The sequence below is a fragment of the Vombatus ursinus genome, unplaced genomic scaffold, assembly GCF_900497805.2.
Source record: "Vombatus ursinus unplaced genomic scaffold, bare-nosed wombat genome assembly UNPS02014822.1, whole genome shotgun sequence".
NCBI lineage: Eukaryota > Metazoa > Chordata > Mammalia > Diprotodontia > Vombatidae > Vombatus > Vombatus ursinus.
Window position 1 is genome coordinate 1,276,167 of NW_020954600.1, and position 20,967 is coordinate 1,297,133.

The 20,967-nt window shown below is 50.6% G+C and overlaps 2 protein-coding genes across 9 annotated transcripts in view; one reads left to right on the top strand and one right to left on the bottom strand.

The window, feature by feature from the left end:
- CKAP5 (cytoskeleton associated protein 5) overlaps positions 1 to 6,498 on the top strand; it is a 97,613-nt gene extending 91,115 nt beyond the window's left edge. For 7 of the 8 annotated variants that reach the window (XM_027837682.1, XM_027837681.1, XM_027837678.1 and 4 more), the window contains 7 exons: positions 458 to 533; positions 1,998 to 2,186; positions 2,283 to 2,420; positions 3,344 to 3,427; positions 3,527 to 3,686; positions 4,898 to 5,049; positions 5,138 to 6,498. In XM_027837682.1, the coding sequence (XP_027693483.1) occupies positions 458 to 533; positions 1,998 to 2,186; positions 2,283 to 2,420; positions 3,344 to 3,427; positions 3,527 to 3,686; positions 4,898 to 5,049; positions 5,138 to 5,386 (1,048 nt within the window). In that variant the 3' untranslated portion in view covers positions 5,387 to 6,498. The remainder of the gene's footprint in view (positions 1 to 457; positions 534 to 1,997; positions 2,187 to 2,282; positions 2,421 to 3,343; positions 3,428 to 3,526; positions 3,687 to 4,897; positions 5,050 to 5,137) is intronic. The other variant, XM_027837680.1, reaches the window with a different exon arrangement.
- A 4,680-nt stretch (positions 6,499 to 11,178) lies between these two features.
- Positions 11,179 to 20,918, bottom strand: F2 (coagulation factor II, thrombin; the record flags this gene model as incomplete). Its single annotated transcript, XM_027837745.1, has 14 exons — positions 11,179 to 11,465; positions 11,791 to 11,861; positions 12,050 to 12,228; positions 12,355 to 12,528; positions 14,223 to 14,390; positions 15,714 to 15,840; positions 15,966 to 16,088; positions 16,614 to 16,925; positions 18,451 to 18,587; positions 18,728 to 18,833; positions 19,445 to 19,498; positions 19,797 to 19,821; positions 19,968 to 20,131; positions 20,732 to 20,918. Coding segments are annotated over 14 exons (1,971 nt in total), but the record flags the coding sequence as incomplete, so codon positions are not given.
- Between the last annotated feature and the right edge of the window lie 49 nt (positions 20,919 to 20,967).

Genomic DNA, 20,967 nt, shown 5'->3' on the forward strand with positions numbered 1-20,967 from the left:
TCTGGTGTTTGATGCATCTCTTCAGATTCTGACTCTGATCAGTTGAGCAGTCCAGACAAGGGTGAGGGTAAAGGGCATAGGGCATCTCTGGGAGGGTTGCTCTTCCCTTCTTGGCCATCCTGGATGGGTTCTTGGATAGCCTTGGGTCTGGGAAGAGGGTGAGGGGAAAATGAGGAGGAGAAGCCAAAGGCACTGAGAAGCCTTCCTGCAGACCAAGTAGAGATGGGTATAACCATGGGGGAGGCCTTTGGCCTTTATTGTCTTAAGTTATGTGGCGTGCTCAGTAGTGAGCTCAGCAGGCTTATCATTTCTGAGATTGGTAGAGAGTGCCTAGCAAGATGTAGACCAGCCCTCAGCAGCCTTGGCCTCTAGATGTCATGGTGTTTAATTTCAGATTCAGGGTGATTGGTTGATGGTCCTTTTGTTTTTCAAATGCTGCTTCTTGTCTTCTCCCTAGTGCCCTGCTCGTTCTGCTCCAGGACAGCCTTCTAGCAACAGCTGGTTCTCCCAAGTTCTCTGAGCTTGTCATGAAGGTGAAGTCAGAATTCAGACAGGGTGGGGAGGAGGGAAGAAGAAGGGAGCAAGCGTCTACATGGCACCTGCCTACGCTGTGCCAGGCACTCTCTACAAATATTATTTGATCTTCACAACAACCCTTGGAGATAGATGCTTTTATGATCTCTATTTTACAATTGGAGAAACTGAGGGAGAGAGGTTAAATGATTTGCCCAAGTATATTATACATCTAGAAAGTGTCTGAGGCTGGATTTGAACTATACCCTGCTTATAGTGACACTCGGAACTAAGATAATAAGAAACATGCTCAAACTAAACTAGTGCTCATTGTCTCCACATACAGTGGGTTTCCTATATCTTCCCCATCCTAATTCACGCCTACAGAATAACTGAAAGCTCTCTCACACGTGTCTTCAGATGTACCCTCCTGACCACTCTACCCAACGAGCCTTCTCTTATAACAGAAAATTTTTTTAAACTAACAGCATATCAGCAAAACCCTCCACCATATTGACTGCATCTGGCAGCATGTATAATATGTCATACTCTTAGCCCCGCAACTCCCCAGATGGAGGGCATAGCCATTTCTACTCTTCTGCCAAGCCTGGCCATGATAATGCCGTGGTGCCCAGTTTAGAAAAGGAGCCACTGGGAGCAGCTAGGGGGCGCAGTGGATAGAGCTCTGGCCTTGGAGTCTGGAGGACCTGAGTTCAAATGTGGCCTCAGACACTTGACACTTACACTTAAGTCATTTAACCCTGATTGCCTCACAAAAAGCAAAAAAAAAGAAAGAAAGAAAGAAAAAGAAAGGGAGCCATTTCTCACTGCTTTTTTTCTTTCCTTCTTCATAGTAGAATTTGGCTGTAGCCTTGAGTTTGAATGTCTGTATGAAATATTTGACATGATTTCTTGTCAGAAGGAGATGCTTCTGTTAGCAAGAGACCTTTTGGATCCTCTTCTGGGACAGGTCCATAGCACTGAGTTCTAACATAATAGACCCTTTAGGCTAGATGCCCCCTTGAGCATTTCTACATCTGGGCCTGTGTTTTCTAGTCTGAGGGGTTTTGATGAGCCCTTAAGTCAGGTGGGTGTTGCCTTACGACCTCATCAGCCTGAACCAGGCATGGGGCATGTTATTACCAGCCAAACTGTAGAAGCGATCCATGGGTCTTGGAGCAGAGGCCTGTGTTTGTCCCAGCTTGGCCTCTGACTCGTTTGTGTGGCTTTGGACAAGTCATCACACCTTTCTGAACCTTAGTTTCCTTATCTGCTGAGTGATCCCTGGACTCCCTATAAGACGTGTGAGGAAAGGGTTTGTAAACTCGGAAGTGCCCTGTCTAGCAGCAGGGTGATACTTATACCCCTTGGCCTCGAAAAGAGGAGAATAGCTGGGAATCAGCACCTTCCACCAGACCTCCGCATGGGCAGCCAGTCTTTGGTTTTTATTTTTGTTGGTTTGTTTTTCCCTGTGTTTCTAACAGTGTCTCTGGAGAATGGTTCGACTTCTCCCTGATACCATCAACAGCATTAATCTGGACAGGATTCTCCTGGATATCCACATCTTCATGAAAGTCTTCCCCAAGGAGAAACTGAAGCAATGTAAAAGTGAATTCCCTATTCGGACCCTGAAAACTCTTCTGCATACCCTCTGCAAGCTAAAGGGGCCCAAGGTGAGCCAGAGAGATGACCAGTGTGCTGCTGGTCAGCCCAGGACACAGCCTGGGAATGGCGTCACTGCTAGTGGGACCCTTTCTTTTCTCCCCCAGATCCTGGACCACCTCACCATGATTGACAACAAAAATGAGTCTGAGCTGGAAGCTCATCTGTGCAGGATGATGAAGCACAGTCTGGACCAAATGGGAAGCAAGTCCGATAAGGAAACAGAAAAGGGAGCGTCTCGGATGGTGAGTGACGGAACCAGAGCAGTGAGGGTTGGGGGGGAGTGCTTACTGTGTGCTGAGCACTAGGATGCAAAGAGAAAGTCAGGGAGCCCTCATCCTAAGGGCAAAAACACACGTAGGATGTTTCGGCCGCTTGGTCCTTTGGGTTCATGCGGATCTTTGTGCGTCTTCTTTAGTGTGTTTCCGTTAATAAAACCATATTGGTTTCTGACGTCGAACCATTTGGTAGTGCCAAGGACTGTGATGTTAAAAGCACTCCCTTGTGAGTTATCCAGATTGTAGCTACTGAGAAGGCAGAAGTTGTAGAACCTGGAGGAGAAGTTAGCAGGCCACATATCCACAAAGGTTGCTTCAGTGGCCCATGGCTTTGGTGACCAAACTGGAGGCAGGGTCATCGGTCAGGGTAGTGGAGTCGGCCCACACTGGTCTTCCCAGGGCTTTAGGGCTCAGGATCCTAGCATGTCTCCAGCTGTTGAGGTGTTTGACCCACCTGGCACATGCTGCCTCTTCTCTGCTGTAGCTACACTGACTTGCCTGCCCTACCAGTGGCAGTGGCTGGTGGGCATAGTGGGTTCCTTCTCTATAGAATTTGGTGGAGCCCAGGTTTCTTATATGACCACATCCATCCAAACCTTTGTATTTGTGGGCCAAAGTCATGTGTAAGTGTTTTTCTTAGACCTCAATAGAGATTTCTTGCCTGAGCATCAAGACCAAATAAATATGATGATCGTTACTGTGTTTTGGAGAAATGGGCCCAGAGAGCCTTCAGCTGTAAATGGTATTGATCCAGCTCCTGGATTGACTTGGCATATTGTCATCATCCCTATGCACAGCACAGGTGCTGGCCCCTTTTAGGTCATGTACAAAACCAGAGGGCCATTGGGAACCTTGGTCTTAACTTTGTTTCTTGTCCTTAAACTCTTTAGGATGAAAAATCATCAAAGGCCAAAGTGAGTGACTTCTTAGCTGAAATCTTTAAAAAGATTGGCTCCAAAGAGAACACTAAGGAGGTAAGAGAGGAGACAGTCCAGATCCACATGAGAATCCTCTTCATGGAAAGAATCCATTCTGCTGCTAATAGTGCTCTTGTTCTCTTTTTAATTCATCAGGGCCTAGCAGAGCTGTATGAATACAAGAAGAAATACTCTGATGCAGATATTGAACCCTTCCTGAAAAACTCCTCTCAGTTCTTCCAGAGCTATGTAGAGCGAGGCCTCCGGGTGATAGAAATGGAGAGGGAAGGCAAAGGACGCATTACCTCTTCAACAGGTAAAATTTCCTCCAAGTGTGAGGGCCATGAAGCTCCCCAGCCCAGGAGTTTGTAGACACCAGTTATATTGTCATTGTTTCCACAAAGGAGAAAAACACATGGGATTTATTGCTGGGGCGGGGGGGTTAAGGAAAAGATGGATGGTTGAATTAGGAGATAAAAACCTTATGTGTTGTTTTTTTGTTTGTTTTTGGAGGGGAGCAGGGTAGAGGAGGGAAGTTCATCCAAAGAAAGTGCTTGGCTTAGTTCCCTTAGTTAGTGAGAGGACCTGATTCTCTAACTCCCTGCTACTATTGAACGTTGTCCTATGGAATTAAGATTGAACTGAAGGGTTCAGCAAACATCTGAGTGCCTCCTGTACAAAGTATTGGGCTAGCTTCTTGAGTTTCATTGAATAACTGAAAAGTAAAATTCCATAAAGCCCACAGCATTTGCCTCACTGTCCATTGGCCCCTCAGGACTTGCTCACACAGAATGGTGCCAGGGTTGAGGAAGGCTCAGTGGCAAGATCCACGTAGCATAATGTGGAACTGTCGGGCACGACTTTCTAAATGTACTCAAAGTTTCCATTTTCGACTTCCTCTTGGAATATATAACTTCAATGAGTTTACTGTCCTGTTTGGAAGTAGGACTGCCCATCAAGTAGTGTTTCCTGCCCCAACTGTTTGTTATTCAGATCTTCATCAAGGGTTTTGACTCCTCCTTTCCTAAAAGTCCCTCTCAAAACCCACCTTCTCTTTGGGCCTTTGGGTGCCTTTCACAGGTTTTAAGGTGAATTCCTCTGCTTTCTGAACCAGCTGTTCCTCCAAATACCTGAGGTTCTACCCCAATCCTGGAAGACCTAGGCTTCCCACAGTTTGCTCATTTATATAGCCCCAGGAGGTCTGAGAGGCCATAGTCCCTATGTTCTTTGGATGGACTGGTCTGTGTTGACACTGAGTGTATTCATGAAGTCTGTCTTATTGCTGGGACGTTGCTATGGTGTCCAATCCAGACCCTGTGCTTTAGAAATAAAAGCTGTCCTTTCTGAGAGACGGGCTTTAGGCTCTCTCTGAGCTGTGCCCTGGTGGGCTTTGGAGCCTGGGGACTAGATAACCCTCACCAGGACAGGCTGCATGTGGACATGGAGGAGATCTCAAGGAGGTGCATGCACCAGCTGGCCACGAAGCCTGTTGCCTGACTCTCGTGCCTTGGGCTTCCTCCCTCTTAGGGATTTCTCCTCAGATGGAGGTATCGTGTGTCCCCACTCCTACAAGCACAGTGTCCTCTGTGGGAAACACAAACGGAGAGGAGGTCGGCCCCTCCGTCTACCTGGAACGGCTGAAGATCCTGCGGCAGCGATGTGGTCTCGAGAACACCAAGGTAAGACTGGCCTTTCTCCTGGGCTGGGCGGGGGCGTCCATCCTGGCCGCAGAACTGAGAATCTACGTCTGTCCTCTTCTGCCGTCAGCAGGACGACAGGCCTTCCCTGACCCTGCTCTCCAAGCCGTCGGTGCCCACAGTGGTCTCCTCCACAGACATGCTCCACAGTAAGCTCTCTCAGATCCGGGAGTCCCGGGAACAGCACCAGCACCTCGACCTGGATTCCAACCAGATGCATTCGGCCACCACCTCCTCCTCCTCCTCCTCCTCCTCCACAGCTGCTAACATTGATGACTTGAAAAAAAGACTGGAGAGAATAAAGAGCAGTCGCAAATGAGCCCCCCACGCACTCCCCGGCTTTAGTTCACCCAACTCGAAGTCTTCATAGTTAAAGCAGCCTGCCTGGGCCTAGGCAATACAAACTGGTTTTCTGTCTAACACTGCGGATCTTGGGGGAGGACGGAGTCCTTGTGGCACAAGTCTCTTTGTACATACTCTGCTTCTCTCCGTGAGCATCCTGCCCATAGAAGACTATCTGTGTATTAGTTTAGTGTACAGACCTGTAAACAGCCGCCCTTCTCTGCTCAGACTGTGTTCTAATCCCTTTTTTTAATTGCTATTATTTGTAAAGTTGACTTAATATTTCCTAGCTCTTGACTATTAGAAACTCTTTAGTGGTTTTCCTTTGAGTTTGTGAGCTCTCCTCTGTAACCCTAAAGGGTCGGTCTATTCTGTATGGACGCATGGCATGATAAAGCTAATTTAAGTGTCTTTTGTAAATAAAGTTTGCATTAACTCTAACTGTCTACCAGGAACCAACGCCGTAGTTGGAAAGGCGGAGCTCTCTGTTGCCTGGAACATCTGTGACTTAGCCAGCCACAGGCAGATGGGTCACTTCCGGTGCAGTGTGACTCCCGGACACAGGACATGCACCCCGTCTACCTGACGCCCCCAGAGGCTCCAGGAAGCTCCTGCCCCCTCTGTTAGGGGCTCCGTCCTCAGCTCCTGCGCTGGCTTTCCAGCTGCTGCCTGCGCTCGTGGAGCTCAGTTGAGTTCTTGGCTCTGCGAGCTCATCACTCTAGCGCTGTTCACCTTGTCTGCAGATTAAGAGCAGCCTCTCCTGTGACTGTGGTACATCTGCCCTTGGGCGTCTCACCGCTTGCCCATCTACCCATGGGTCCCAGGACAATGCCAGGGGCTCACTCAGTAGAAGCGGTTGTTCTCAGGATCCTTTGGGTGAAACCCCTAGGATACAGGCCTGCGAACTGGGGAGCAGCGTGGAATGCGGCTCTTCAGGGGCCATCTCAGTGGCTGCCTCAGGGCCCGTTGGAATGAGGATGGCCTCTCTGCTCAGTGAGGCAAATGTGAATGGAATCCGTCAGTTCTTATCTCAGGAGTGCTGTAAGTCCTCCCCAACACTTAAATCATAATAAAGGAGACTAAAGACCAGTTCAAAAGCAGCTGATGCATGTGTGCGCAGTTTAGTGAGAGAAACTGGAGTGAAACCTGTTCATAGCATCTAAAGCACAGCGGCAGCATGTGGTCTGACATGTGCGTCCCTACAAGCCAGGTGGGGACCTGCCCCGCGTGTCTGCAGTTTACTTAGTCTGCTTGGGGCTGGAGGCTCAAACCAGTGGACTTTCCAGCCCTGAGCAGCTGTCTTTCCCTTGCTGGACTTGAGCTTTGCCTTTTTGTCACGTGAGGGGCTTCTGACTGGCCTTGTCTTGTACTGTGTGTTCGGTGGCCTGATTGGCCCCCTCTACACTACCTGAGCTAAACTTCCCTGGTCCAGTGGGAGCCCTTGTTCCTCTTCCCCCATCATGGGGGAAAGAATTAAATACCTGCAGCCTAGAGGAGGAGATACGTGTCGGTAGTTTATTCAGCATCCAGGGACTGATTGAAAACCAGCAGGCCTTGATGAAGCCCTGAGAGGGAAGCTGTCCCTGTCAAGGGCTTACTTCTGCCCCCCGTAGCAGAAGGCCTCTCCATCCACTGTTGGGAAGGCCACGCCCTAAAAGGCAATCAGTCCCTTTGTTTTATTAAGGCTTTGCACAGGTAAAGTGCTTGAAAGTCTACAGTGTTCTCTGGTCCCGCCATGTTCTCCTCTGGCTTACCAGGGGGCTGTCCTGTGGAGGTGGGGACACGTCTGGTTCTTTGCGCTGGGCTTTTTCTGGATTTTGATTCTTTGTGGTGTCCCTTGAGCAGGACTTTAGTCTTAGAAGGGATTTCCCATGATGATGCCTAGAAGTCTGTGTGTCACCATGGAAAGAACACTTGCACTGAAGCCAGAAGATCTGGCTTCTCATCCCACCTCTGATTCTAACGACTGTTAGAACCGTGGGCGAATCAAGTCACCAAGCCACCTCCATTTCTTTACTTGTCAAATGGGAGAGTTGGAGTTGATTTACTTCCAAGCACCCCTCCAGCTCTGTAACTGTGACGCTGTGATATCCCACCCCTTTCTTTACCTCTGGGCCACGGGAGAAGGCTGGAGAGGGCTGAGGGAGGTTCACAAGAATACCTTGCTGTTCCTGACTTGTCTCTTTTTAAGCCAGTCATGCCTGCGACAGGAGGAGAAGCAGGCAGAAAATGCAAGGTCTCAAATTCTGAACAGGTTGTTGTTCAGTCATTTCAGTCCCGTCCAACTCTTCTAACCCCATTCAGGGTTTTCTTGGCCAAGACGCCGGAGTGGTTTGTCATTTCCTTCTTCGGCTCACTTCACAGATGAGCAAACTGAGGTAAACAAGGTTGAGTGACTTGCCCAGGGTCACACAGCTAATGAGTATCTGAGGCCAGCATTGTACGCAGGAAGGTGAGTCTGGGCCAGGCACTCCATCCATCACACCAAATTTCCAAAGTGGGATGGAGGAGCTGCCCTGGGAGACAATGGATTCTCAATCACGGCAACTTTTCAAATGGGCTGGATGACCTTTGTCGGGGATGTCACGGTAATCTTCAGGTATGGCTTCGGGTACATAACTTCCATGGTCCATCTCAGCTTACCCGGGATGATTCCGTGGTAGAATTACTAGGGCAGGAACAGCATCCACTTGGACCTCTAAGCCAATGCAATGGAGAGGCAGTGTTGCATCGTGGGTGGAGTGCTGGATCCAGGAAGCCTCAGGTACTTCCTAGCTGTGTGACCCTGGGTAAGTCACTTCACCTGTCAGCCTCAGTTTCCTCATCTATAAAACAGGGATAACGCACCTACCTCCCCGGGTTGTGGGGATCCAATGAAGAAATAATTGTAAAACGCTTAGCATAGTGCCTGGCACATAGTGGGTGCTTTGTAAATGCTAGCTGTTACTAGGTCTATTGTCCAGAAGCCTCGATGCATCTTCTGTGCTGTCCCTCTCCCTGTCTCCCCCAGCACCACTGGGAAGGGCTTGCTGAAGCCAAGCATCCTTCAGCCAGTATGCCTGTGGCACAGACAAACACCGCCCCCCCCCCCCCCCGCTCCTCACTGGGCTGGTGGCCTCAACCCCTGTCCGACAGTGTGGGGGGCCAGAACGGAACCCATAATGCCATCTGGAGTCTGACCGATTCAGAGGACAGATGGAGGGGTGATCATGCTATTTCTGAAAGGTGTGTGGCCCAAGACGCTACTTTATACCATTGTCACCTTTTGAGCTGCCGTCCCTGCCCTGTCTGGCCATCCCTCATTCATCTCGCTTTCATGAGAACCAGTTTTTGAACCCAAGTAAATGCTGAGATATAGGCCATCTCCAAAAGTCTCACGACAGTTTTAAGCTTTAAAAACTTCAGAAGAAGGGGCAGCTAGGTGGCGCAATGGATAGAGCACCAGCCCTAAAGTCAGGAGGACCTGAGTTCAAATCCGGCCTCAGACCAAACACTTGACACTTAACTAGCTGTGTGACCCTGGGCAAGTCACTTAGCCCCAATTACCAAAAAAAAAAACAAAACAACTTTAGAAGATAACACTACCATGTACTAGGCACTGTGCTTTACAAATATACATCAATCCTGGAAACAGGTATTGTTATCCTTATTTTACAGTTGAAGAAACTGAGGCAGACAGATGTGAAGTGACTTGCCCAGAGTCACACAGCTAGTAAGCATCTAAGGCCAGATTTGAACTCGGTTCTTCCTAACTCCAGGCCCAGTACTCTATCCACCGTGCCACCCAACTGCCCTGTGTATAAAAGCTACAACTACAAAAAGCCACATTTGAAAGGTTTAATTTTTAAAATTTTTAAATATTGATGTTTCTTTATAAAATTCAATATGATCACTGTCTTGTGAACTTTGTTTAAAAAAAAACTCATTAGCTGCTCCCCAGGGACTAAGAGGATTGCCTTGGTAATCGCAGCCTTAAGATCATCCGAAGAATGAGGTTTGGATGCAGAGGGGACAGTGTGAACGCAGCCCCACAAGAAAACAGCCAGAGACAGATCGGGTCACTGGAGGGGTTCGGCAAGGGGACCGCTTCTACACATCCCCAGGTCGGAGAAAGTTCTGTGCAGAAACTGTTCAACGTGCAGTGCAGGAAGACAGGTCCCATCTTGTTCAAATGAAGGTCATTTGGAATTCACAAAGCTAAGTCAATGTAAAAGTTTGAACTCTCAAATGATGGGGTGTGTGTAGCATTTTTACTTCTGAAGTTATTGAAGCTTAAGGACTTCAGGGACCCGTTCTCTTAGATTCAGCCCCATGTTCTGTTTGGAGCCTGATTTAGCTAGTGTGTTAGCGAAACTTTAGCCTGGTGTCATTTACAAACTGGGTAAATATGGCATCTGTGCCTTTATCCACGAGGCAACTAGGTGGCACAGTGGATGGAGCACCAGGCCTGGAGTCAGGAAGACATGAGTTCAAATCCGGCCTCAGACACTAGCTGTGTGACCCTGGGCAGTTCACTCAACCTTGTTTACCTCAGATTCCTCATCTGTAAAATGAGCCAGAGAAGAAAATGGCAAAGCAGTGCAGTAGCTTTGCCAAGAAAACTCCAAATGGGGTCGCAGAGTCAGACATGAATGACTAAACAACTTTCCTTTATCCAAATTTTTGACAAAAATGTTCAATTTATCCATTTCTTCATTCACTTGTAGCGCTCAACTACATAGGAACATAGAAATTTCAGTCCTGCCTCACATAGCTCAGTTGCCAACAGTTGACCCAAGGGACATGTTATGAGAGGGCATGTTTGTCCTCTCTGATAGCCTTAAAGACTCGATGAATCCCTTAACTGTTTAAAAAAAATTATAAGTTCCTTTTCCAATTTATAAACAGGCAGCTAATTGGACTGATGTAGATAAGATCATGGGGGTTGGAGTCTGGAAGACTTGAGTTTAAATCCTGTCTCAAATACTTAGTAGCCAAGTGACCCCATTAAACTCTCAGCATCAGTTTCCTCATCTGTAAAATGGGGATAATGCTAACACCCAGCTCTGAGAGTTGGGATGATGAAATCAGAGGACGTGTAAAACAGTTTGCAACCCTTAAAAAGCCGGCTTTTATCAAGGAAGGCCATGTGTAGAGGGGGTTAGTCTTGGTGAGAAGGGCCACCTCTTCATCAGAGACCTGAGTGGAGGAAGAGAGAATGGGGGCTGAGGTCACAGCAATTCTCCCAGCCCAGGCATTTGGTGTGAACGCGCAAAGTAGGCCAGCCCCAGGCAGGAGTGAGAAAATGAGATGGGGAAGTTTCCCTGTCGGGCCTTCTGGACTTAGAGGGAAAGGAGGCTAGGTCCAATCTGTTCCTGTAGCTTGGCCCATGCCCTGCACCCCCAGATTCTCTCATCTCCCTCAAGCCTGGGCCTCTTTACATCAGGGGCCCTTAACTAGAGTCTATGGATTGACTTCAGGGGTATCTCTAATTTGGATGGGGAAGAATTACATCCTTGTTTTCACTAACCTCTAAATGAAACTTGATATTTCCTTTAATTATTTAAAAGCATGATTCTGATAAAGGGTCCATAGACTTCCCCAGATTGCCAGAGGGGTCTATAGCCCCCAAAAGGATAAGAACCCCTGCCTTCCATGGTGATTTCTTTTCCCAAGTTGGTTCCATTTGTCCAAACGGTGGCTTGGTTCTTAGATGTCCCAAGCAACCCCTCTGGGGGCCATCTGAGCCCAGGAGGAGGAGCTGAGTGTGAGAAGTGGGATAGCCAAAGCTCATAGAGGGAAAGATTTTTATTGGGAAATAGATATTTTAGAAATAAAAAACACAAAACCTTCCCACTTCATTGGGGATGGGGAGACCTCTCTAGTTCATGCTCCTTGCTCAGGGGCAGGGATAGGGCCTTACAGGTGGGCCCCTAAAGTCCAGGTCGATGGATGGTTTTCTGTATCCACTTCTTTAGACGGAAGACATGAGTGTAGAAGCCGAATTTCCCATCTCGGTCGCAGCCTTCACCCCAGGACACGATTCCCATTTGGTACCAGCGATTGTCGAAAGGGCTCTTAAAGAAGACAGGATGTAAGATGTCCCAGGGATGCCTCCACCTACCCTCCCTAGTAACTGCCTCTTCAAACCACCATCCCTACCCCGTGCCGGGAATAGAGCCATACAGAATAATTGTTGCACATGAGACAGAGAGAGTGGGATGAGAATGATCTCTCTTCGAGTGTATGAAGCACAACCCAGAATGACGCTGTTAACGCCTTCTGAATATTGGAACCCTAGGACAAAGCTCCAGTTGCCCTGGCCTAGTTTTAGATCTGTTCAGGGCCCTTTCCAAGCCCAATGCTTTCCCAAATGTCCATCTACCCAGAAGTGACACTCACCTTCATAACAAAAGGCCCTCCGCTGTCTCCTTCACAAGAATCCCCTCGCTTCTCATCATCTTGTTTGTACCCTAGAGAAGGGGTGATAGTCCTTTGCTTCAGAAATCAGACCCTCACCCACTCTGCCTATCTCCAAGGACGCGTGGGTGGAGATGACCGGGCAGCAGGCCACGCCGGTTTCTACCCGCTCTTTCTCGGGCTGCTTGAATGGACTTTGAGTTTCCTCTTCCCAGCCCCTCCTCCCACCCCACAAACTTGCCTGCGCAGAACATGTTGTCTGTGATTTTGATCCTGGTAGAGCCCCGGCAAGTGGCCTGGTCTACAATGGGGAGGTTGATTTTCTGCATAAGGGTGGGCAGGTTTTCTCTCGAGGAGGTCCACGTCTCCTTCAGGTTGCCCCAGCCGGTGACTCTCCCTTTGTACCCGGATAGGAATAACCTGGGGAGGGGAGAGAGGGAGATGAGGGAGAGCAAATGGAGAACCCAGACAGCAGCATCCAGCCCCATCTTCTGCAATGCCTTTCCCCCTCGAGCCCAGGCACCTCCCCCCATGCCCAGGCTGTACTTTTGGACAACGTCCTTGGAGGGCAGGCAGACTGGGTGGATGTAGTCAGTGAAGGTGATGGGCTGTTTTAGTTTCAGCAGGGCGATGTCTCGGTCCAAATTCTCCTTCCAGTTGTATTTGGGGTGGATCAGGATTTTCTCCAACTTGGCGATCTTCTCCATGTGACGTTCATACCTGTCCAGAGCCCAGCATGTGGGTGAAGGGGATTCTCAAAGGCTCTTGAGAAGGAAGCTGAGAGCAGGACCTGGGCCTTGTCCTGGTGTCTTGGGGAGAGCCCTATTCTCCCACATGTTGACTTTCCTTCTCTTATCTACATCTCCCCCATTAGACTGGGAGCTGCTTGAGAGCAGGGACTGTGCTTTTTGCCTTTCTTTGTATCCTCAGTGCTTAGCATGGTGCCTGGCACATAATAAGGACCTAATAAGTGCTTGTTTATTTCACTTATCCCCTTTTCATGAAAGCCCATCGTTTTGGGCGCAACATGTCCCTTTCTCAGCCTGAATTTCGACCATTTTAAAATGGAGTTAGAAGATACAGAATGAGACATAGATTCTTAGACATGACCAACACGTGGGAATTTCATTTCTTGACTGTGCCAATTTGTCACATGAGTTTTGTTTTCTTTTTCCCAGTGGGGTAGAGGGGAGGTAAGAGAGAGAGAAAATGAATGCTTCTTGATTAAACAATAGGTAAATAAAAGCAAAATTTAAAAGTAAATTCATAGACCTGGGGCAAAGCCCCAGTTAGCCGTTCCTAAAATTAATTGATTGACTGAGAGAGCTGGAACCTTGGCTTCCCAGGACTGAGATGGAAGCAAGGGGCCACCCCTCATCGGAGAGTACCTGATGAGGCTGACATTGCCAGATGTGGCCAAGGGCTTGATTTGTTCTGCTTGACTCAACTCCTTTGTCAGAAGGGAGGTGATAACAATGTTTCAAACAAGTGTACATATTTGCTTTTTGAAAATGAGGGGAATTAAGAAAAAGAAAAACTCAAAACACAAAACAAATATAATTTGGGGCAGCTAGGTGGCACAGTGGATAGAGCACCGGCCCTGGAGTCAGGAGGGCCTGAGTTCAAATCCAGCCTCAGACACATTACACTCACTAGCTGTGTGACTCTGGACAAGTCACTTAACCCCAATTGCCTCACCAAAAAAAAAAAAAGAAGAAAGAAAGAAAATGAGGGGGATGGACTAGATATTTAAGGGCCATCCCAGCCTTCCATCCTAGGAGCACCATCATCCCTAAGGACCCCAGAGCCATTGTGAGGTTCTTTAGGTTCCCATAGTGATGACTAGGGGGTGAGGGTATGAGAAGGGTGCAGAGCAAAATTTGTGGGAATCTGAGAAAGGCCCTTCCCAAGGTTAAGGGCGCCCCTTGTGATTAATCAGTCTTGAAGGCTGGGTGGGCATGGCTGGGTCACAGGATCACAGGCCTGGGGCTGGGAGAAGCCTTGGACATCTAACCCCCTCACTTGACAGCAGCGGCAAAGACAGTTGTGCTCAGTAGCACTGGAGGACCACCCGCATCCAGGGGATCTCCGGAGCAATAAACATAACTCCCCTTTCTACCAGGCTTTACAGTAGAGAAGGCAAGTGTTATCATCCCCACTTGACAGATAAGGAAAACCAAGGCTCTGAATGGCTAAGCAGCTCACAAGCACAGCCAGTGAGCACCTGAGGCGGTATGTGAAGGCAGGTCTCCTGAATTCGGGCCCATCTCTCACTCTATTACAGCCCTCCATTAGAAAAACTGAAGATAAGCCATTCCCCAGCGTCAGACTTCTCCCTGACTCTCCCTGGGCCATGGGTAGCCCTTCCTAGGAAGGCCGTCCTACCCACTCCTGCCCCTGGCCCCACTCCGTACTTGGAGCGATGGTGTTTTCCAATGCGCACTAGCACGTCTTCCACTGTGAAGTTCTTGTCCCAGGGGGGGTAGAAGAGGCAGTGGGCAGCGGTGAGGATCCAGCGGTCACTTATGAGACTGGCTCCACACAGCAGTTCCTGAGGGGTCTTCCGGAAAAGCATCACCTGCCTGGAGACAAAAGGGCACACCAGGAGTCAGTCACTGCTGCCCTGGGACCTAGAGCCAGGACATTGCCCTTAAAATCCTCCAAAATAACACATAACACTTACTAGCTGTGTGACCCTGGCCAAAAGAAAAAATCCTCTAAAATATTGAAAACAGCATCCTGAAAACCCTGGGAGGTAGATGTTAGTATTCTTAGCCCTATTTTACAGATGAAGAAACTGAGGTCAGAAAGATTAAGTTCCTTGGTCATCATCGGACAGGTAATAAGCGTCTGAGCTGGAACCTGAACCCCTGTGTTGTGACTGAATCCAGAGAGATCTATTTACTAATCCATGGTTAACTTCTATTCAATCTGGAGATTAGAAGTGATCGAGGAGTGATTCCGAATGGAAGGAGCTGAGGAGACAGCCGGTAGTGAGATAGGGGAGGCCTTGGGGGAAGACAACCTTTTCAAAAGGCTGAGCAGTGACTGGGAGGAGAAGAGACAGAAGGGCTGAGTTCGGGGGCTGAGTTCTGGTAGATCCCGGAGTGTTAAGGTTAAGGGCACAGGGAGGGGGCTCAGTCACCCAGAAGAGCAGGAAGGGGAGGAGATGGGGAGCAAAGGTGCAGAGCTGCTCCAGCTCATACTAGGTCTGCTTCAGTCTGCCATTCCATAAGCATTTATTAAGTACCTGCTGTATGTTAGCCATTGTGCCAAATGCTGGGGGGTTTACAGGCCCCTCTGGGTCTGGAAGGGCCTCCTCTGTAGGAGGGGTCACTTAAGCTGTTCTTGGAAGGAATCTAGGGAGTTCTGCAAGGAGGGAATGCATTCCCAGGCATGGAGCACAGCTTTTGCAAAGGCATGGAGGTGGGAAATAAAATCTCCCAAAAGAGGAAAAGTAAGTAAACCTGTAAAGCAGCAGACTGGATTATTTTTTCCTCTTTTTTCTTTTTCAAGGCAACTGTGGTTAAGAAACTTGCCCAGGGTCACACAGCCAGTAAGCGTCTGAGGCTGGATTTGAACTCAGGGCTGGTGCTCTATCCACTGTGCCACCCAGCTGCTCCCAGCAGAATGGATTATTAGATTTAAGGGTGAATGGTAGGGTGGTGTTGGGAAAAGAGAAGAGAATAATAATCATAATCATAATAACAATAATCATAACAACATCGGGGCATTTATAGGTCACTTTCAGGTGTCTCACCTGTGCCTCATGACAGCCCTGTGGGATGGGACAAGAGGGGTATTTCAAGCAGCCATTATGGGGAATCGGGGAGGCTCTGGGGCAGTGATGAGTGAGGACGCAGCCTGCAGACCCCCTAGCACAGGGAGAAGGGCTCGCGTCTTACCAGGGAGCACTGCCCAGCTCAGCATCGTCCCCATGCACGATGCGCCCGCCAATGTAAGACTCCATCAGCTCCTTCTCAGTGTTGTCCTCCAGCCCCTTCTTCTCAAACAGGGGCCGAAGCCCGCAGCCTGCAAAGCCAGAGTAGCCCCGGTCTGTGAAGCAGCCAGGCGCCCCCCCCCCCCCCCCCGCCTGCCGGCCAGTCGGCCAGCTCACCCCGTACCAGGCCCTGCTCGGGCCATTCCATCTCCTTCACCTGCTTCTCCGGCACCAAAGGTGTTCTCGTTAAAGAACACTTGGTACTCCTGAACTGTGGTCCGGCCCCCGATGGTCTCGGACTCCGGCTCCAAGTCTCCATCCACCTCATCCATGGGGCTGTCTGGGGGCAGGACAGGCGGTGCAGGGAAACCATGAGCTCCGCGGCCCCTGGCCTCCCTCCCACAGGGTTCACAAAGGCAGAGACTTCACTCGTCTTGGATTTCCTCCAGTGACTCACTCAGGGCCTCGCTCACACATAGTAGCTGCCCAATGGTTATTGCTGAAGAAGTGAGTCCCACCCACCTGGGAGAACTCTTGGAATGAACGGGGGAGCGACATGGCCATGTGGAAAGTGGGAGATCTGGAGTCATAGGACCTGGCTGGGCCACTCACTCCCCATGTGACGTTGGGTTCTAAAGTCCCATCTTTCCGGCTCTGCCGTTCTAGAATCCTATGAATCCTCCCCACCTGCCACCCTCAGCCAGTCTCCTCACCCTGAGCTGCCCTCTATCTGCAGTTTCCCCATCCCTTTCCCCACTTCCCACCTCTCCCAGGCTCCAGAAAGATGCCCATGGGGCCCCATCTTCTCCCCACAGCCTTGGCTCGCCCTGAGCCACTCGGAGCATCAGCCTAGGCCCCGGCTCACCGCAGTAGCTGGCCTGGCAGTATTCTGGACCAATGGGGTTCCCAGCCACAAAGCACCAGAGGCCCTCCTCATCACCATCCGGATTTCGGCAATAGTTCTTATCCAGGGACACAGCAGGGTCGAAACTGTTGTCCTTGAGAAGCGACTTCAGCTGCTCAGAGGCCCAGGGCAGGCAGGGGGCCCCAGACGCACTGACAGCAAGGTGTCCTTGGTACTTCTGTCCCACATCGGGGATGCAAGGCTGTGAGCTCCTTTCTGCCAACAGGTTGGGGCTTCTTGGGGTCAGAGGCACAGTGAAGCTGTTGTCCTTTCCTGGAGAGATTGGGAAACCAGTTCATCAGAGACAATTTCCTGAGAGTCTGTTCTGTGCCCAACCCCATGAGAAGCACCCAAGATAGGTCAGAGGTCAATGCCTTCATTTTATTGATAATGAATGGGAAGGCAAGATCTTTGTTTGTTTGTTTTTTAGGATGGGGGAGACCTGGGTGTGTTTGTAGGCAGCAGTGATGGAGCCAGCATACTGGGAAGTATTGGAGATTGGAGGGGAGAGACAATGTAAGAGAATTTTGAAAAAATCTCTGTAAGGAGTGTGATTACTAATATGGGATATGCAGGATTGCCTTGCTGCGGGGAGGGCCCAACTGAAGTCGGATCACTGCTATCCGTAGCAGACGGTCAGCTTGGGTTGGAGGAATTCCTCCAGTTCTTTTCTGTATGGGAAGAAGATGGTGGCACTAATCTAGGGTTGGGGTTTGGCAAAGCATAAGGAGCGTGGGAGAGCAGATGACAGCATGGAGTGGAGATTGGGAAGAGAGAAGAGTGAAGTCAGAGCAAAGGAGTTAGCCTGAGAAAGGGCTGAGGAATGGAGGGATTGCAGGACTTGGTGAAGACCCAGATCAGGTCTGGGGTGGGGGGCTGGGGGTGGGAGCGGCGTAGAGAGAGATGAGCTTGTGGAGGTTGTGACCAGAGAAGGGAATCAGGGTCAGGCTTTGGTCTTGGAACGAGGACATTTGTAGGTAATGACAAGATGCAGGGCACAGCCTTATCCTACTTAAGCCTACGGACCCCATCTCAGAATCGTGGTTTTAAATGCATATGCATAAGATAAAATACATGGGATTACAAAGGAAACCAATCACATTGAAGTACCGGTATAAAAACATTTTTTACAAAGTTCACAGACCCCAGGTAAAGAACCTGATCTAGGTGGGGTGTGGCCATCCCAGGGTGTGCCTGAGGGGGTCATCCTGGGATACTGACAAATCGGGAGGTCAGTGTGTTTGAGGGCATGTCCACACCTATGCTGAAGACCCCATGGGCAGCAGGGCAGAAGCTGGGGGAGTGAGGAAGACAGTGAGCCAGCCACTGAACTCCCAGGCAGCAACAGCTGCTGGGATCCGGAGATGGGGGATGGATTTGGAGAAGATGCTGAGTGGTAGTGGCAGAGGGAGAGCCTGGAAACAGCCTTGAGGAGCAGGGGGGCTCCGCCTCTCTTCCAGGACCAGCCGGTCTGGACAGGGCAGGGAGCCGCCCTCTCTGGGCCTCGGGTGCCTTATGTGCCAGATGAGGGCGTCTGACCAGAGGATTCCAAGGGCTCCCCTCCCTCTGAACCCTATATTGATGATGCTACACAGTATGCAAACTGAGGCCGCTCAGGGTGAGGCACTGTGATCATCTGCTCTAGCTTCAGGCTGCCCTACCCCCCCCCCGCCGCCCTGGTCCCTCCTCCTCCTCTTGCCCCTCCAGCTGCTCTGGCCTCACCTCCTGCTCTCACCCCTCCCCCAGCTGCCTTGGCCTTCTCTCCTCCTTGGCTCCCCTCCACTCTTTCTGGGCTCACCACAGATGGGGATACTGCACTCCTCTCTCCGCAGGGTAGGGTCACTGGTGTAGCACCAGGGTCCGGTAGAACTGCCATCTGGGTTTCGGCAGAAATTTTCCCGGAGGTCAGCGTCAGGGTGCGTGGTGGAGTTGAGGCTGAAATAACAAAGCACTCAGCCCAGAGAGAGGATGGGGAGCCAGGCTGGGATACAGGAGTCAACTGGGGGACATCCCTGGCCCAGTCTCTCTCCATCCATGGGATTTGGAGGGAGCTGGGGGATGGGAAGGAGACTCACTCTGGCTTGTGCGGGTAGCGACTCCTCCAGAGCTGGCACGGGATCCCAGACTTGGTGATGGAGATGTTCCCCCGGTAATTGAACCCGATGCCCTCTGAACAATTTCCTGCCACAGACCAGGTCCAGGGAGGGTCACTGAGCCCTGCTCTGCTCTGGTCCCTACTGTGTCCTCTTCACCCTTAGTCTAGCTCCCTGCCCTGTGTATGGCCCTGGGCCCTGCACCAAATTCATAATAATAACAGTTGGTATTTCTATACTGTTTTAAGTTTTTCAGAGCGCTTTACAAATATGATCTCATTAGATTCACCCAACAACCCTGCAGTTATTATCCCCATTTTGCAGTTGAGGAAACTGAGGCAGACAGAGATGAAGTGACTTGCCCAGGGTCACACAGGTAATGTCTGAGGCTGGATTTGAACTCAGATCTGCCTGACTCCAAGCCCAGAGCTCTATCTACTTGGACACCTAGCTACCATCTCAGCCCCAGATCATAGCCCCATATAATTGACACGGTTCTTCCCCTACCTCTCCTCCCAACTCCTGGCATAGCCCCATGCCGTGGGATTGCTTCTCTGCTCTGTCCAGCTTGCACAGCCCTATGCCCTGGACAAAGCTCTGCCCCCGACCAGCGAAGCCCTGAGCACAGCTCTCTCCTCTCCCATATTTCACCCCCTGGCCCAGCACCCCATGGTTCTGATGTGCTCCACTCCTTCTCACCTTCTAGGCAGGCATCAAAGATAACTCTTGAGGTTGTCCTCACAGATTCACAAACTAGGAAAGAGCCAGAAATGTCCATGGGAGCAAGGGATAAGGTACTAGCCGCCAGGGGGCCTCTGAGTCTCCATCGGCTTTGGGTAGGTCACAAGCTGGCCCCCTAAGCTCCTGAGACCCAGAAAGACCTGAGACACCTGGGGCATCTGCTGTGGGCCCAGGGCTGGGATTGAAAGGGAATAGGGTGGCTGGGCAAGGCCGTCCCCAGGGATGGATGAGAGGTCAAAAGATTCCCGCTTGTGACCAGGAAGGTCCTGGGCTAAGCATCTGCCATCCCACCCCTGCCCATGTCACTCACATTTGTACTTGGTCCAGAATGCATCCTGTAAGGATAAAGGCAGGTGCTGAAGGGCTGGGACCACCTGCAGGCTACTGTCCCTCTCCCCTTGCCTTTAGCCCTCCTTTCCTGACGCCCCAGCCCGGCCTGCTTTGCTTGGGCCTCCCTGCAGCTCCCCTGGTCCCTTCTCACCGTGGCTGCCGTGGATTCCAAAGCCTCGAAGGCCTCTTCATAGCTGCACTGTTCCTCCAGACACTCCCGCTCTAGGTTTCCTGCTCGCATTTCCTCCAGGAGGCCCCTGTTGGCCCGCCGGACCCTCTGGAGCACAGACAGTGCCTGCTGCTGGTCTAGGAACACTGTATAGGAGGTGAGGAAGGGGAGGCGTGAGCCTGCAGCCCCCAACAGGGCAGGGCCAGCCCAGAGAGGCCCAAACCTAAGCCTCCTCTCGGAAGGGCCCTCATTGGAGGTCAGAGGGGAGGAAGAGGAGAGTCTGAATCAGAGGATTTAGCTTTCTGAGGTGCCTGCCCACTCATCTGGAGTAACCTGGCCTCGCTTTATGGACAAGGAATCTTGGAGAGCTGAGGGAACCTGAACCAAGACACCACAGCTGGTAGGTAGCAGAGCCAGGATCAGAACCCAGTGCTAAAGAACAGGGCTTAGTCCCCGGGCTCGCCCCTCTTTCTCCGGCTTGTCTCTGGAGTGTGACAAAGACAAACCACCTGACCCCCTCCATCCCAGAGACCCCTAACACCTCTCCCCAACAAAACCACCCTTTGCCCACGTTCCTTTTCTTCCTCTTCTCCCTTCAGATGGAAACCACCAGTCTCTCTTGATCAGAGGTGTTTACGCGGGTCCTCTCCCTAGTGTCTATGTCACCTTTCTTTGGTGTTTTGGACCCCATTCCCCCATCCGGACCCCAAAGAGTGTTCTAGGGGCTACAGTGTTTGGGTCCTTACCATGTTCACAGTGAGCAAGAGATACCAAGACTCCTAGGGTCAGGTAGCTTTGTAGGGTCAGGCCCTGAACACCCATCATGGTGCCCGTGGAGAAGCTGTGGACGTAGGGATCACAGGCTGGCCGATCTGGCCCCTCCGGGTTAATGTTGAACCAGCATGAAGAAATCAGAAAGAAGGGGTCAGCAGGTCATGGCTGGAGGGACAGCCTCTGCTTCTGCCCACCCCCACTTTTGGCT